At 40.9% G+C, this 17,431-nt stretch overlaps 1 protein-coding gene across 3 annotated transcripts in view; it reads right to left on the bottom strand.

The window, feature by feature from the left end:
* LOC117267110 (single-stranded DNA-binding protein 3) overlaps positions 1-15,020 on the bottom strand; it is a 67,280-nt gene extending 52,260 nt beyond the window's left edge. For 2 of the 3 annotated variants that reach the window (XM_033642783.2, XM_033642781.2), the window contains exons 1-3: positions 14,743-15,018; positions 2,747-2,819; positions 1,956-2,017 (exon numbers count right to left, since the gene is read on the bottom strand). In XM_033642783.2, the coding sequence (XP_033498674.1) occupies positions 1,956-2,017; positions 2,747-2,819; positions 14,743-14,798 (191 nt within the window). In that variant the 5' untranslated portion in view covers positions 14,799-15,018. Of the gene's footprint in view, positions 1-1,955; positions 2,018-2,746; positions 2,820-14,742 lie in introns of all 3 variants that reach the window. The other variant, XM_033642782.2, reaches the window with a different exon arrangement.
* Positions 15,021-17,431: the final 2,411 nt, after the last annotated feature.

The raw sequence follows: 17,431 nt of genomic DNA on the forward strand, positions 1-17,431 counted from the left end.
TGTTCTACAACATAAAACATGTGTAGGTACCCAGCTCGTGAATTTTCAAGCTTTTTCATGTCTTAAAAAAGTGGCTAACAAGTGGCTAAATAAGACTACAGAGGTTGTTGGGGGCATTAAATGTGATCATGCAGAACACGGCTTTACAGCCTAATTGTGGGGGTGACCATGAAGTCATGCAACCATGGTATAGTTGGTTTATAGCCTAACGTTAGCTTTTTACCTCTGGCGACTGCATTTAAGCGTCAAAAATTCTATAAGTGGTGCTCACTAGGGTTGTGCCATATCATCTTATTCACGATAATACCAGTATAACTTTTGATATCATATGATAAATTAATAACGTGATACTCACAATATTTCGACTTGACATACTGACGTCATACTGTTACCCATGGCAACAACGAGAAAGGCTGAAAACGAATTTATTACCGACTCCGCGGTGGTTTCAAAAAGAGGAGCAGCTTCAGTAGTGTGGATTAAACTGTGGCCCTGGACTTCTCAGACTCTTTTAGTAAGTTACAGCTCACAGGGAACTCATTCAGCGGCTCCTCTGGCAGCAGCACAGCGTCTCTCCCTTTCCTCTTGCCGTGCGACTAGCACATGAGTCGGTGTCGTCAAGTAATTTTGTCATAAACCTCTGGTAATGTAAACCTACATGATGCTTACAACTCCACAAAAACTTCCATATATGTGATTGTGTGATAGTTGTGATATCATAACAGCCTGTCACAGGTTACAGCGTGATGATTAGAGGAGAAATGGTAGAGCATAAATATCCAGGTGGAAAAAAACCCTCAGTCATTTAGGAATTCACTAAAAGAAGGAAATCACCTTCTTTGTATTTGGGAGCTGTTTAAATGTGTAAGTTGTGGTAGATTTTATTTTGTTGAACTATTAATATTGTATACAGAATCTGAATCTCACTCTGAGTTACTGTTGTTGTTCACAAACTAAAGAAATGAGATCATTTTTGTTTAGTTTTTACTGAATATTTGAAGGCAAACTGTAAAACTACATCACTTATTTTGTAACAATTCTCTTTTTTAAATTAAGTGATTTTTTAAAAAAAAATTGTTATATCATCATGAATATCGTTGTCGCAAAAATACCCTGAAATATTGTGATATGATTTTTGGGCCATATTGCCCACCCCTATTGCTCACTTGTGTAGATTATCTTGCTTAACAAAATATGTATCATAAACTTTTGTTTGCCACTTATTTTTTGCAATAACTCAAAATCCAATTGAAAAATCCAGTTGTCTTTTTGACGTGTGAACCGGTGTGATGTTGACTCCCCCCCCCCCCAAAACAAAACAAAAACAAAAAATGTCACCCCTTCAGCATCCATGCAGATTGGTCAAAATAATCTTTTAATTCACTGAATTAGATGTAAAAAATATGCTGGCTTTACGCGCTGTTTTTCCTGCTGTGTCGCTAGCAAAATAAAATGACAACCCACAAAAAAAAAAGACAACGGGTGATAGCCCATACATTCTTCCAACAGCCGACCCAACTGGGAATATTACAGAAACTGCAGATGAACATTTATATTCACAAATTTACATTATAGACACCACTGACTCTCTAAGCACGTTCACCATCCACAGTCTAGCCATATACAAGGTTTCAACCTAGTTTTGTTTAATCATGACTGAGGGCAAGAACCATGAATTAAATTAAACAAATGTGGTTATTTTCAAGTATATGAATATCTGAATGTTTGTGTAAAATATAAATGTAGTGTATTCAAAATTGAATTATGGCTCTTCCATAAGCCTTCGGACCATGGAAGCTTAAATAAGCTACTGTTTGTGCATGTGGCATATTGGGTTCACTGCTTCAGTGAACTGCTACTGTAAAAACTGTTTACACACCCACACAATTAGCATGGACAGGCTCACTGTATCAAAGCAAACAGGACAAAAAGAGGAAACTGAAAGTGACACTCACCACCACCACGAATGGAGGAATCCAGGAGGCTCCCCTAATGTAATATTCTTCTCCCATCGAATCTGGAGGAGAGGAGAGAGGAGAGAAGAGTCACTTGCGGCCACTAGAGAGAGGATTATGTCTGCAGGTCCAGGGGTTAAGAACATATAATCAGTCAGTCTCAAACTGTCAATGGCCCCAGACGTGAAGATAGGCATCTTTCTGGCTCTGTCGATCTCCATCTTCCTGACTCTCTTCCTCCTGTTATGTCTCTGTCCTGTTTCCCCTTTATTTTACATGTGAAATGTGTTGTGGGAATAGCTCAATCATATGCTCATTCTTCCATTCATTCACTGTTGGCCTGTCTGCGGCCTGTTAGGAAGAAATGTATACAAACACGACACAAAGCCGACGTGTCCACAGACATCAGTTGTTTTTACACTGAGATTCACCGTGGTGCAGGGTGAGCATGATCTGCTGTAACTTTATAGGATTTCCTTTTGAAAAATTGATGCTACACCTCACGCTCTGTTATCATGTTTAGCATGTTTGCACTGACAACACCAGTCCTTGTAAACATCCACTATAGCTGGGTTATAGTATGTACAGTTTTACTAATGAGGAAAGCTGCTTTACAGTCATAAGTCATCATCAAGCCCCATGTGACGTGTGTTTGATTTCCTTACTGGAGATTTTTCATCAGTTCTTTATCTCTTGGACCAAGCTCTAGATAAGCTGTTTCCACAAAAAGGCATAAACAATGATTGGCTTTGTCCTTTATAAACTGGGTGCGGTCATGGACGTCATCTTACCTCAGACAGGAAGGTCTGTGCGGACTTCTGTGCTCCCACATGTAGCAGGTACTCGTACACATATAACGCTAACCTGGAATGAAAAGGGAAAATTGTCAGGGACCAAAATCAGCCTCCTTAATTTGTAAGATGTTATGACTCTTGCTTCACAGTTGAGGTTTTTTTTGGGTGGCACACACAGCACAAGTTAGCAACCAAAGCAGACTGATGACATTTACAACCATAATGTCCCATGGATTATAAGCCCCTTGTGCTAATAGTCAAAAACTTTCCCAGGGACAAAAAGCTGTCTCAGCTCACTTGTGTTTCCATCTTTAATAAAACATAATAAAGGATACAAATTTACCATAAAGATATAAAAGGTCAAATAAATTACTCAATGATTTACAGTTTTAAAAAATCACTATTAAAAAAGCAAAAGTGTAGACATGAGGTGCAAAAATAAAAGATTATTTTAAATAATTTCTGCAGTATCCAAACACCTCAAGGAGCAGAGCTTTCTCACTCTCTTATTGGTAATGGTTACCACAGTCATTCTGCTGATCTCTGCCACTAACCAAGAAAGGAAGTGGTCGTTGTCGTGTTAAAGTCTTCCTATATTTATTTTTTGATAAAAAAATTTGTATGTCATTCCTTCAATGTCAATTTTCCCCATGGTCTAAAAAATGGTATTGAACAGTAATGTTGCCTCAAAGAACAACAGAGTGACACTGTTCCTGTAAATCTGCTGTTATGTGATTATAATGTTTAAATTGATGCTGTTAAGCAGACAAGCAGAGGAGGCACACATGACTGAAAACAGTAGAAAAGTCAAGATGCCTGTCTCATAAAAAGTAGTGTTGTCACAATGCTGGAATTTCTAACTTTGATGCAACAGCTTGAAAAACATTACTATTAAATACCTTTTTTAAACCGCAAGAAAAATTGACAGTGAGGGAGTAACATATCAATTTTTTGTATCAGAAGTACATATAAGAAGGCTTTAACACAACAACAACCACTTTCCTTTCTTGGTAAGTGGCAGAGCACAACTTAGGTAAACTTGAGAGTGAGAAAGCTCAGCTCCTTTAGGTGCATACTGCAGAAAATGAGTATTGAAACTATGACCCAAGAACTAAAACTGGCTCTAGGCTCCTGTGGTTAACATGCAGGTGAACCACTAGAGGTTTCAGTGTTGCTTTCAATTGAAAAAGGGCCACATCATCTCAGCAGCACTTCGGTGCAAGTGTAGTTTGCAACTCCTCAGCCCCTCGTTGCGATTGTAACAATAATCGCAAATTCAGCCAACGCCCATGAATTCTTTTGTCCAATCGCCAGAAATTTAACCACAATTTTGACAATTTAAAACAGGTAAAATCTCATTTCATTGTAGATGTTCGTGCAGCATTTTGATTCAGTCAGCCTCTCCTTGCCACACTCTCCGTCTTTCTCTGTTTATCATGAGACTACTGCTGCAGGAGTGTGAGCTCTGCACCTGGGACAGAGTCACACAAACACAGTGACGGGGCTAACGGTTAGCATCACACAGCTAACGTTAGCCATCGATTATTAACGGGTTTGAAAACAGAGTCAAGCCGTTTTGGTGTCAGCCGTTTTGTGTTTGCTACTGTTGCTGTGTTAGCTCGTGCTAAGCAGGCAGAGAGAGTAGGAGAATGGCTCATAGTCACAGTCCTTCAGCGTAGGGTCAAACAACAGCAACAGCTGATGGTTGGGAATCAACCCCCTGCCTCCTTCCATCAAAAGTAGATTCATGGGATGCAGGATATTGGATTTTTTGCCGATTCCGATAAGTTGATATTTAACAACTTATTTGGCCGATAACCTTTATATCTATAATCTACATGAATCTATATATCCACTTTTTTTCCCCTACTCAAATTTAGTGATCATCAATTGTCTTCTGTAGTGGACATCATATGATGTATGCATACTCTCATCGTGATGGCCCAGCAGCAGATGGAGACATGAAATTCAATAATTTTCAATGTATGTAATATTTATTTATTGTGCAATATAAAAAAAACCATGTTAGCCAATTCCAAAAGTTCATTTTAAAGCCAATATTGGCCAGTACAGATGACGTGTCGATATTATTGCGCATTGCTTGTGGATTCTAATTCTGTGGAAATCACAGAATGCTCATAATAATAGTTTTTAACTCCAAGACAGCATCATTACTATTTTTGCTTGCCCCCACAAAATAATTGCAAAAAACCCCAGCCAAAACCATCGCAATTTTTTTTAGAAAAACTGCAGACTCAGAAAGAGCCTGAAAATCTGAGGGGTCTGACTCCTGCCAATATGCATCATACTAAGCATGCCCTTTTCACACGACAAGTGACAAAAGTACGGGATGGCCAGCTACATTGTCGCAGAGTTGCCGTGTTAGTGTTGCTCAAATGCTCATTAATGTAGTTAAGTGAGTGCAGCATTAGGCAACAATATATTTTCTTCCATTATTTTGATGGAACAGGAATTGCAAGAGAGAGGAGGGTGGGGAAAATGGGAAAACAAAAACATATGATTGGTTGATGCTTCACCGCTGAAATAAGCTGAGGCCAACCAGCTCAACTTTGATTTGTAGAGCATCGAACCCGTCACAAAAGTGTCAGGCATCAGTTTGTAACTTCATGTCACCATCTTCCATTGAAAATGACTTGCAGCCTGTTGCTTAGTCACCGGCAGTCTGAACACAGCATAAACATCCAAACTCTTCAAATCACAACAGAAGCTGAAAAACACCTGCTGAGCCGTATGAAAAATATTGTGATCTGACTGAACACACCAAATACCGACAGAAATAGCTGCAAACGACAGGCACCCGCACTAATTCCAACAATATTTTCAAAGCTCTCGCCTTGGATTTTTTTTAAATCACTATTATAACAGGCCAGTTACACTTGATAACAGCAATCCACCAGGGTCTATTAACAGACACAAGAACCATGCTGTGGAGTGGGAAACCCCCATTGGCCCAACATTGTACTCCTAACGCCTTCACTTAGTCGTGTTTAATAGGCTGTTAATGGACCATCAATCGACCGGCAGCGTGGATATGACAGTGCCCTGTGTGCCCAGAGCAGACAGTCCTCTGACAGGCCAATAAGGTCCTAATGAGAAGGACAGTAGCTCAGTGTCATAGTCCCCATCATTAGTCAATGAGCTGATCAATGAAACATGGTTTTGAGATAATAAGGCTGTTGTTCAGTTTGTTTTTAACCACTGACAGCCTATTTGCTTTTGCACCGCTGTCTTCCCTCGTACCACTGTTGAATGGTGGGATGAAGGTGATGTCTATTTAAGCATATTTAGTCCATTTAAGCCTCTTAAAGGGGTATTTAACCAATATAAACGGGGTCCTCACATTAAACTAGGCCATCTATGCAACAGCATATACTTTTGAAATTGGTGCTACATGACCAGAGAAATAAAGAAAGAGAAGGACTGGGGCATTTGCTTTTGCTCATGAGGTAGAAAACCTACAAATACCAGAATGCACCACGCTGTATCAGACCAATAACCACTACTGCTGTTGGGTGATGTAATGCGTCCATTTGAGACAATGGCGAGAGCTGGCAAGAAATGATCTCGGATAATTGTTAAACTAAAACAAATTAATGAAAACATCTGAGGTGAGAAATAGGCAACTCAGCAGAGCTTTGCTTTATATTTGATCAACATCGCTTAGGTTTACCGTTTCATCTAAAAATTTTTCGGCCTGTTTCCACTATGCAGGAAGCAGTATGTTGCCCACTTCCTGTTCACAAAATCTTGCTACTACAGATAAACTGTGCATTAAAATATGTTTCTGAAAACATTTTAGGAAAGACAAAGGCAGAGCAATAAAATAATCTTGATTCACAGGCCTAGTTTTGCCGTTTAAACAGATTTCGGTCCTAGTTTGAGAGAGTAGGGGGCAGGTCTGTCTCTAGGCAGGTCTATACTCTGTGTCCGTGGTGACGGCATGGTTGGCGAGCAATATGAAAATGTGGAAGCCTGTAGTTTGAGCAACAGCCACCAAATGATACAAATTGCATCATCCGGCTGAGTTTTCGCCGGCTTCACCATGGGGAAGGAGGTAGACACTGGTTAGATGAAGGGAAGTTTACCATGGTCCCTTTACGCATAGTACCCACATTGTTTTGATACAAGGCTGGTTAAAAATTGGCAAATCATCCCTTTAAGATGATAATAGTTGGACAATAAAACTATTAGGTAGGAAATTGATAGGCTCTCACTATCACCGTGTTCTACAGAAATTGAACAGGGTAATTTTAATCGCGCTTAATTTGACAACGAAGAATTAATCAATACATTTCTGCATCACTATGCTCCAAAGATGCTAAGTGACAGAGTGAAACCCCAGGGTGCATCTGTGGAGAAATATACAACGCTTTTTCGTAAAAACCTCCTTTGGACAGACCAACTGGAAGTGAATATGACGAACTCCTTACATGACAGAACTGAAACTATATATCAATTGGTTACTGATTTTTCGAGCAAATTTGCCAAAAAGTGGATGACTCCAAGTTCACGATCGTGAGAACTAGCTGTCTGTCTTGGTCTTACTTATGACAAACTTAATATTTTAAGACAGTGATTGTCAACTGGTGGCCTGCGGGCCAAACACGGCTCACTGAAACTTCCCATCGGACCCCAAGAACATCAATGAATTTTGAAAATGTGAGGAAGACGCAAGGTGTGTTCTTGCATATAGGATATCTAGAAGGTTCCCTCAAATTTTCACCAATGATTTTTCAAAACTCTTCCATAACATTGTCATTTCCATGACATTTAAGTGGTTTTAAACAGGTAAGTCTATATAGTGATCATCAGGCGTAATAAGTAGGGTCTTACTCCAGTGTGCTATGACCTTAAACAAGTTACTGTTTGTAGAAAAAGTGCAGCATGGAATATGGAGCAGAATGCCTCATGGGTACACATATAGTTGACGCAAAGCGGTAACGTTATGTAGCCTGGCTATGGCAAGCCTGAAATATGCGTCGATTTTGGCAGTCTGAATGGGTGGCCTTTTGGCTGTCTTGATGCTTTTACCCTTTAGCATGGCTGACCAGAGCAGCTACGCCCATGTTGCCAGCGTTTAACGTTTCGTGCTGAGCCGAAATCCAATGTGGGTCTGCCTCTCTCTTTGCAACGCGTTACATTTGTCATTCCAAAGACATACATTACTAGGCACGCACTTCCCAGGCATTTGCGGATGATCAAACTGTCAGCACTTGCTAAATTTAATTTCTTGTACGACATTCCTGCTGTCAACTAGCTGCATACGCCAATGAGTATCATGTGACACTAGTGATATTTCAAATGGTCACAGCACTAGATTTTAAATTAGTAATATAATAACATATTTTGCATAACGTTAGACATATTTGGGATTTTTTTGGAAATGTTTTTAAACAATAGCCAAAACAATATATATTCAACACTTTTCAAAAAAACATTTCCAGGCCTGGAAAACAGTTTTTCTAATTTCATCACTTATAAAAGGAATTTCATGACTGGGGGGAACCCTGTATCTAGCATTTCCGTCTTCCTGTATTGATGCACACAAAACAACAATTAAGATGGAAATACTTTTATTAGGAATGATTAACCGATCCCCATTTTTGTCCTTTTTTCAAAGTCAGCTTACTATTAGCGTTTAACAGTGATGCATCAAAAAGTGACAAAGCAGTGAACTGAGTATGTTACTAATAACCTAACTTACAGAAACATGATGTGCAATAGTCCACCTTCCACCTTCTCTTTCCCTCTCTCTGTCACATAATAATTATATTTTTAACAATTATTAAAGTATTAGTCATTAACATTTTTTTTTATTTTGCTCTGTTGTTTGCTCTCTGTTCTGATTTTACTTGACTTGACTTGACTTTATTTAAGTCCGGCCCCAACAGTGTCTGCAGAGAAAAATTCTGGTCCTTGGACAAATGTAGTTGATGACCCCTGGTTTTAAGTTTGGACTGATGTTCAGACAAAATATTTCATTATGTATTGTGACAGGCATTTCTTACTGTTTTTTGATGCTTAAATGACGAAAGGATTAAATCTGAGAAGTAATTGGCAGATTAACCACAACTTTCATCATTTTAAAACCAGGTTTCTGAAGACAAAGCAGGTATGCTCGATTGTCTTTCCTTCAGACTTTCTGTGCTCTCGTGGCTCTTTTGTTACAGTTTGTATTTTCTATTTATGGCTTTATAGTTTTTATGATTACATAGACACTTTTATGGTTTTATATACATGTGTTTTTTTATGAATACCCACTTAGAAACAAGTGTTGCATATTATCTCAGGCTATAAGTGCTATGGAAATAGTCTATTTAGTTAATAGTCTATACTTAAGTGTGTCGCTTTGAAAATAACCACAAATAAATGTGCACAAAGTAAATGTCCATGTGGGGGATAATAAAGCGCTGCACATTTCTGTGTGAGGGTCAAAGCTAAAACCCACTCATTTAGTTTCTATTCTTGCTTAAATGCTTTGAATGAAAAGCAACAAAAGAGGCGAGCACATGGGAGAACCGAAATTGGCAACAACTGCTGTGGAGTATGGAGATACGAACTTTTCCTGACCTGTTGTTACTACGTATGGTATGCAAATGATTCAAATATGCATTTTTAGTATGCAAAGGTGGTCCGTTAAAGATATGAATAGGCAAATAGACAATAACTGTAGTAGGGACGGAGCTGATGGCCGCCACATGATCACACCTTGTCCTTCACATAGACACAACGCAGCCATAGACGCAGCCAGGGGACATTTTCTGAGCATCATCACAGGAGGAGGGGCGGCAGCTGGCACATTCAAACACATGCTCCCTGAGAATTGCATGAATTAATATAGTTTTTACCACAAAAAAAATCTAAATCCAAAAGCTACAAAGTTCTTATTAAAGTGTCATCAGTCCTGCTCGGATGTCAAAGCAATCTGCACTCCACATACTGACAGGTACACGCCAATATTAAATGGCATTTGGTGTATGATAACCAAGTGGGACAATTCTAGTAATTCAAACACAACTATAGATAGACATGTCCACATCAGGGTACTCCTACTTTCTCACCAAGGCACCAACCATGTCTAAATGAGATAGGCACTGAAATAGCCGTCCTGGACCACATCCTACTGGTCGCTACCTCAGCAGTCCATTTATAGTGGACCCCTTTTCAGACGGACAGTGGTTGAATGGGTCAAGGCAGAGATCTGACCTGGCATTATAACCATCCTTCTGACTAAGGCTGCAATGATTAATCTATTCAACTGTTAAATTAATCGCCAACTAATCTGATTATGGATGAATTGGTTTTTAGTTATTTTTAAGAAAAATTCTCTCATCCTGGCTGCTTAAACATGAATATTTTCTAGTTTCTTGATTTCTCCATGCCAATAAACTGAGTACCTTAGGTTGAGGACAAAACAAGACATTAGAAGACGTCATCTTGGGCTTCGAGAAACACGGATTGACATTTTACACCATTTTCTGACATTTTATAGACCAAACAACTGAACAATCAATCGAGAAAATATTCTACAAATTATTGAGAATGGCATTGGTCGTAAGTTGAAGCCCTACTTTTTAAATGGGCTGAGCAAAAGTCGAACAGCACTGTACTGAATGGAATTTTTGTGTTATTTTATGGATGAAATATTCATTTAAAGTTATGGATATTTGAATATCATTTAAGTTATTCCCCTACTTATTTACAAAAAAGTAAGGCTGTCAAAATAATATATTACTTTAGATAAATTAATCAATTGATGGAACTTTAACATTTAAAAAACGGCAAGATGGAACTGTTGATAGGAGCACCGTTCTCTGCAATTTCTATAATAAGGGATCTTTGTACCATCATAGTAGTTTAAGCCTGAAATATCACCACAACGCAAAGTATTTAACAGCGAACCCAGAGGTCCAAGCTAGCACAGCCTCTGATGCTACTGCTAACAGCCAGCCTTGTCAAGCCACACTTGACCAGGCGTTCAGACGCAAACCAAGTAAATCTACCTGTGACCAAGTAAATCCCTTGCAAAATGGATTGCAATAGACTGCAGACTTGTTTCAGTGGTAGAGGACCGGGGGACAATTGTGTCTAAAATCCAGATGTTTCACTACGACACATCTTCCAAAATTCATTTGAATTGAATCTTTTGAAATACTTCCACAGCAAAAATTAATGTATGTGATTAATTTTGATTAAGAATGTAATTTTTAATCACTTGACAGCCCTAAAAAAAGAGAAAATATAAAGTGCAAGAACAGAACAAGGCAAAAAGGCTTTTAAATACGCTGCACCTTCTTCCTGGAATAATTTACAGAAGCACCTGAAATTGTCGGAGCTGATTACTATGGGGGAATTTAAGTTTATTTTTGAAGAATCGAGAAAATAGCATTATTTGTTTTAGAAAATTGTACATTTATGTATTTTAACTGATATTTTGTGTTGCATTTTAACAGGAAGTTGTGCTTGCTCATTTGTGGTGTGTATTATGTTCATTGTTGTAACAAAGTGTACGCTGCTCTCTTTGCCAGGTTGCTCTTGAAAGACATTTTTAATCTCAATAAGAGTTTTATCTCATTAAGTAAAGGCTATATATAAGAGAGACAGAGCATCCAGAGAGAACAGACACTGAAACGCTCCTTGGTATTTTTGTAATTCTTTGTAATGCTATAGTTTATTCGTGACATGTATCCATACATGAGTCTCAATAAACAATCTGTTGACCACAGATTAAAGTGCAACACAAGTCTACACTACGAATGCGGCCATCGCAGGTTGAACGTGCATTTAGCAAACATGGCCTTCCTGTTTAGTAGTGATGGAAGATTCAAACGTGCAGCGGAGTGCGTGCGTTTCTGTGTGTGTAGAGCGGGCCGTCCTGCTCGTAAGGTAATAAATAGCTGAGGGTGTTCCCCTCTTGCAGATAGTCACCGAGATAAGAAAACATACATGAGCAGGCAGACATCCACATGAACAAACAAACAAAGCAGAAGCAGAATTGTAAACTTCCCGGAGTGATTTAAACTGGTTGATATTATTCAACTCTAAACGCATCCAGCAAACTGCACAACAATAACTTATCTAACAGCGAGAACACATCCTGGCTGCGTCAGCTCGCCTAATTCAACACAGACAGTGGGACAGATTGGCTGTTGTACAAATGACCGATGCTCTTAAGAGGCTAAAGACTGCAGTTCTGCTAAGACACACACACACTCACGCCGCTTTTAGCCAGGGGAATCTGACCACTTTCTGAGGCTCCTAGCAATTTGTAGGTCACAAAGCTCTCTGTGACCGCTGGTGTAGAGTGTAAGTCACTGCCACTTGCAGGTCAGTCTAGTATTGGGCCACACATCTGCACAGCGCGCACACACACACAGATCGTTATTTTACCTCTGCACTTTGCTGTTTACTGATCACGCTTAACACATATAGATCCCATGCATCTATACTGAATCTGACAGTTTTGAAATACCTGGCAAAAGGCTCACAGGAAGCTTTAAGACACGGCGAGCAGCGCTTCAAATATTGATACTGTTTGCATCTCCCTGCTCACTGCAGGTTTACTGGCTTGTTCAACACACGTTCAGCTTTCTATAAGAGTCGGACTACAAGAAGGAAATAGTTAAGGACTCTGTCTTATGTCTGGGGATACGAGGATCACACTGCAGATCCCCCCCCCCCCACGAGGCCTTCAATGAAATTTTTATGTGTGGTGTGTGTATGTGTGTTTTTGTGTGGGTTGCAAAAGGGGCTGCGTGTTCGTGCACCTGGCCTACTGCATTATTAAAGCTCCGACGCTAGCTCATAGAAAAGGAAGAGAAGTTTGAGGAGGAGGAGAGGAAGAGGAAGAGGGAGCAGCTGTAGGACAGTGGAGTAAAGGGAGAGGAGAGAAATTAGTTTGGACTGGAACAGAAGAGGGGGCATGCCCCATTTTTATAGAGGAAGAAACAGTAGGTGGTACGGGGGGGATCAGAGGAGCAGTCAAGTCAGGATGGAGGGGAAAGGAGGAAAGGAGTGGTCGCTCCTGACAGGCTGAATGTGAAATTATATTCATAAGGCGAGGTGAAATATCTGAGCAGCAGCTCCGGCAATTCTTAATCCCTGGTTTTTATGGTTACATGACACAATGCCAAAGTTCTACACCATATCGCCGGACTTGCTGAAACAAAAGTTACCACTTGAGGAGACCTCCTGACCTCCTGAGACGGGACGCCAGCGAGCCCACATCCAGAGAGAAACCTCCCTGACGTACACCACCGGCACACCTGACATCCTGCCCGAGGCTCGCGACAAAACCCCCTCTTTAAACATGGATGAGCCTGCCCACCATATCTCCCTCTCTCTTCTGTCTCTTCCTTTCTTTTCTCCTCCGTCTCTCTCAACTCTGACGCAAAGCTGAGAGCAGCTGCTTCAGTCTGTCTCAATAATTCAACAGTGAAGCGAAGGGGGGATGAGGACTTTGAGGAGCAGCAAAGGATGGGAAGTGAGAGTTAGGAGGCAGATGAGTAAAGATTGTGGGCTCACAGCGACAACACGGCAAAGAGGGGGGGAGCTGTGAAGCTGTGAGCTTAAGGTAATGAGGTGCCTGCTGATCTTCACGCAAACATACACATGAGTCTGACAACTCTGTCCCACTCCAGTTCCCCCTGTGTGTTGACTGGTCCAGCCAGGCAGGGTGAGCATTTGCTAGTGTTCAGTGGTGAAGCTGTAAGCGTTCACCTGTGAGCTAACATTACCCTTTAAAATAAAACAGCACTCTGCAGCAATTACATCTAGAAAGTTTCATGCAAGCAGCTCTTGGGTTGCTTTGTTAGAAGTATGAGCAAAGGGAGTCCCTGCAGATGCTAGCTTTAATTTCTGAATTGATGCACAGAAGTTGCATTCACATTTTTAGATTTATTTAATAATAATGCATGATAACTGCAAGTAAAAGTGGCGGCGTGTGTCCTCCTGAGCGAACAACAGGCAACGAGACGGTGGCGTGCAGACAAAGGGATTGGAGGGCTACAGCTCCACAAGCTAACACCACAACCCAAGCTTCCCTGACAAAACAGCCACCGATAGAGCCAGCGTTTGGTGTGCTGGAGCCAGCACCGGCGGCAGTTGGAAGCAGTCTACCCCGGGACTCGTTCGCACAACTCGGGGTGACTGAGGGAAATCAGTACGGGCCACAAAAGTTATGAGGCAGCAGCTCTCCTTGCAGCAGCAGCGGAGCTCGCACTGTAGCAGCAGCAGCAGCAGCAGAGGTAGCGGCGGATGGCTCTCCGCTGCCCCGGAACGCACACATGGATACAATGTAGCACGCGCGTTCGGAGTATCGCGTTCTAGAACGCGGGGCAGCCGTTCTAGAACGCGTCCCCCACGTTCCAAAGCTCCAAACAGCTGTATTCTATTTTTACCTGCCGCTGCTTTCAGCGAAGGGGGCGACACACAAAAGCCAGCTAGCTACAATGCACAGCGTCACTCCAACCCAAATGCATTGTTCCTCGCGCTGGGGCGAGATGCAACTCAAAAGTGGGATCCCCCCCCCAACATCCATTTGCTCCTCACACATTTTAACACTGGGTGCACATTTTTTTTAGTCGTTAAAGCTGCAAAACACGTGCAGCAACACCTCTTACTTGGAGTCGCGGGTGCAACTTTAGTCGCCAGAACAGCCACTCTTTTGTTTTGAATTAGAAACAAGAGTGAAACTGGCAGGGTAGCTTAGCAGCTTGGGGGCTAACTTAGCAGCCATGCCTGTGTGTGTGAGTGTGTATAGTTGGAGGATGCAAGAGGCACCGCGACACGCAAAGTGGAGAACACAGCGATTAAACTACACCAGCATCACTTTTGTGTGTTATAAAAACAGGAGCTGGCTGGACATGCCTGCAGAAGTGACTGAGGTGTCTCGCATCAGTTAGCAAGTTTAGCTACCTAGCACACTCTTGTTGGCTGGATTCAGTGTTGTGACAGTGCAATAATTTACTTACTTTTCTCTCGCTTGGCTATCGGAGGGGACCACAGCTCCTTTACCCTTGCCGTACATCTTGGAGGCTGTTTCTGATACTTTGTTTTATCCCACTCGACACCTGTCAAAGAAAGCTACCAGGAAAACCTACTATCTCCATAGCTACCCAGTTAGTGTTGTCTCCCTATCTCTCCCTTGCGCTCTCTCTTTGCTCCGGTTTCCTTTTTTTTTTCTACATCCCCAACATTGCCCACAAATCAGGCAGGGTTTCAGCCGGGGGGGAACTTGAAACAGTCCACTGGTGGAGCTTTTTTTTTTTTTTTTTTTTTTCAATCGCTGTTCCTGGATTCAGCTCACGCCCCCCCTGTTGTGAGAGGGTGGGGGCTTCTTAAAGCGACAGTGTCTCAGTTTTTGTCGACTTCGCTCAAGTTCAAGTTTTCTTCTGGAGGCCTTCAAGTTCAGGCCTTACATTGCATCTGTGTTCATGTACAATGCCAAATACTATTTTAAAACCTTTATTCCACCAGGGTACATACACCTGCATCATATAAGTACATTTAAACGCTTCATTTTTGCCCTGATGTCACACCAGCATGGCACTTCATTGGCCCAGATGACCACCTTGGTGTACCGGTTTGCCTCCAACATGCCACTGTGTTCACCCAAGCACCTGCCCTACAGTACAACCCCAGTACAGCTACAATCAACTCCCCTTACACCACATACACAAGGTGCCTCTTGATTAACTGTCACCCCTGACCCTCAGACAGTCTGCGCACACCACTGATTGAGGTCATTAAGTTGATGATATGCACAATATCCAGCCCTGTGATAGTCTGGAGACCTGTCCATGGCGTACCCCGCCTCTCGCCCAGTGTCAGCCACAACCCCAAACAGGATAAGTGGTTACGGAAAATGAATGAATGAATGAATGAAGTTGATAATACAGCTGCAAACAGACACCCATATGTAGATTTGTTGTGTTTTATTAATGCAATACGAGACTAATGGTTTCCAAACTGGGGTCTAGTAACTACAAATGGTCCTAACAGAGATGATGAAGGTTCCCCACTAATTGAGGAAGCATTTTATTTACCTATTATGCAACAATTTTATTTTGCTTTTTCATCTAATTTGTGTTGAAAGCATAGATTTCACTCTGTCTACATGAGGTCTGAGGTCAAAATCATATCTGTTTGACGTGTTCTTGGAAGAAGACGAGGAAGAAGATGTTATAGAATCTTAGCATTGACTTAGCATTTTTTTTATCCTCGCTGCCGTTTAATCATTTGAAACTGTTTTCTTTGTGGCTCTTAACTTTTCGTTTTTACCAAATAGCAGATTTAAACCAACATTCATTGTCTCGATTTTAAGGTGGTCTTTCCATTTACCTAATTTAAATGTCACATTTCTTTAGATATAGTACACTACATCACAGCACAACTGCTGCTCAACTACATTACAGTATATTTATGGCCTTGTGTACTATTACTCTTACTCTATATCATTTTATTCAAGCTGTAAACACACACACTGACCACTGATGAACAGAACGATGAGAGTACAATACTATATGGAACGATTACTGAACATGATGACCCATTTCTTGGAGTAAATTCATTGTAGGCTCATATTTTGGTACCTCGTCATTAAAAACTAACACAAGGATTTAATTCTCAATATGTCAGCGACCCCCAAACAATTCATACAAATGCTCTTTTTATAAACAGTTTGCTAGTGTTACACAACATGTTAACACTGGAATTTCTCAACTGTGGGATCAATAAAGGTGTATCTTATCTTATCTTATCTTAATAAAGACCATTATTACATTATTATTAACATCGTGTACTACAGTGGTTGTACATGTTTTTCAGTGTCCAGGTATGCCGTCGGTTCTCGGTAGCAAAGTATAAGTCTGTGTCATGTCCCTTTAAGAGTGTGTAGAGGGCAGTTGCAGAGTTTGTGTGCGCACATGTGTGTGTGTGTGTGTGTGTGTATATGTGTGTAAGGCAGGGACAGGCAGTGTGTTCTGTTTTCATGCTACTAGCTGTGGGAAGGGCACAGCTGACTGTCTGCGTGTGTGTGTGTGTTTGTGCACACGCCGATGTGTGTGTGTGTGTGTGTGTGTGTGTGTGTGTGGAGACGAGCGCATGTATTTGTGTGTATGTGAGAGACAGAGTGAGCGAAAGAGAGAGAAAATATATTTCTGTATGTGTGTGGTAGAGCTTGTTTTTTCACATTAGAATACAAACATGATGAGCAGGCCGCATATAAAAGAATAGAGGGATAATACAGAGAAAGAACAGGAGTGAGGAGTGCTATCTTTATAAATGGTAATAATTCACCTTGGTAATAGTGTATGTAACAACACAAGCAACACAGATGTACTGAAAGATGCTACAGTAATTTGGTTTTACAAGCGATTATGTGTTCATTTAATCGTACTTAAAGACACAGTCTCACACAAACGCAAACCAAGACAGAGTTTAGAAAATACCTTGAAATGTTTTCTTCCTTCAGCCATTTTCTTTGTTGTTTTGTTTTTCTATTCTATGTGGAATAACTTGGTAGAATTACATGAACATAAACACAGAATAATCAACAGTAGCTGGTCTGGTTGTGCACCTTTAATTTTCTAATATTTGGGTTTCAGACCACATCCACACTAATATGGCTAAATTTAAAACATGAAAAGGACACACGGCCAC

This window comes from Epinephelus lanceolatus, chromosome 15 (genome assembly GCF_041903045.1).
Source record: "Epinephelus lanceolatus isolate andai-2023 chromosome 15, ASM4190304v1, whole genome shotgun sequence".
In the NCBI taxonomy this organism is placed as follows: Eukaryota; Metazoa; Chordata; class Actinopteri; order Perciformes; family Serranidae; genus Epinephelus; species Epinephelus lanceolatus.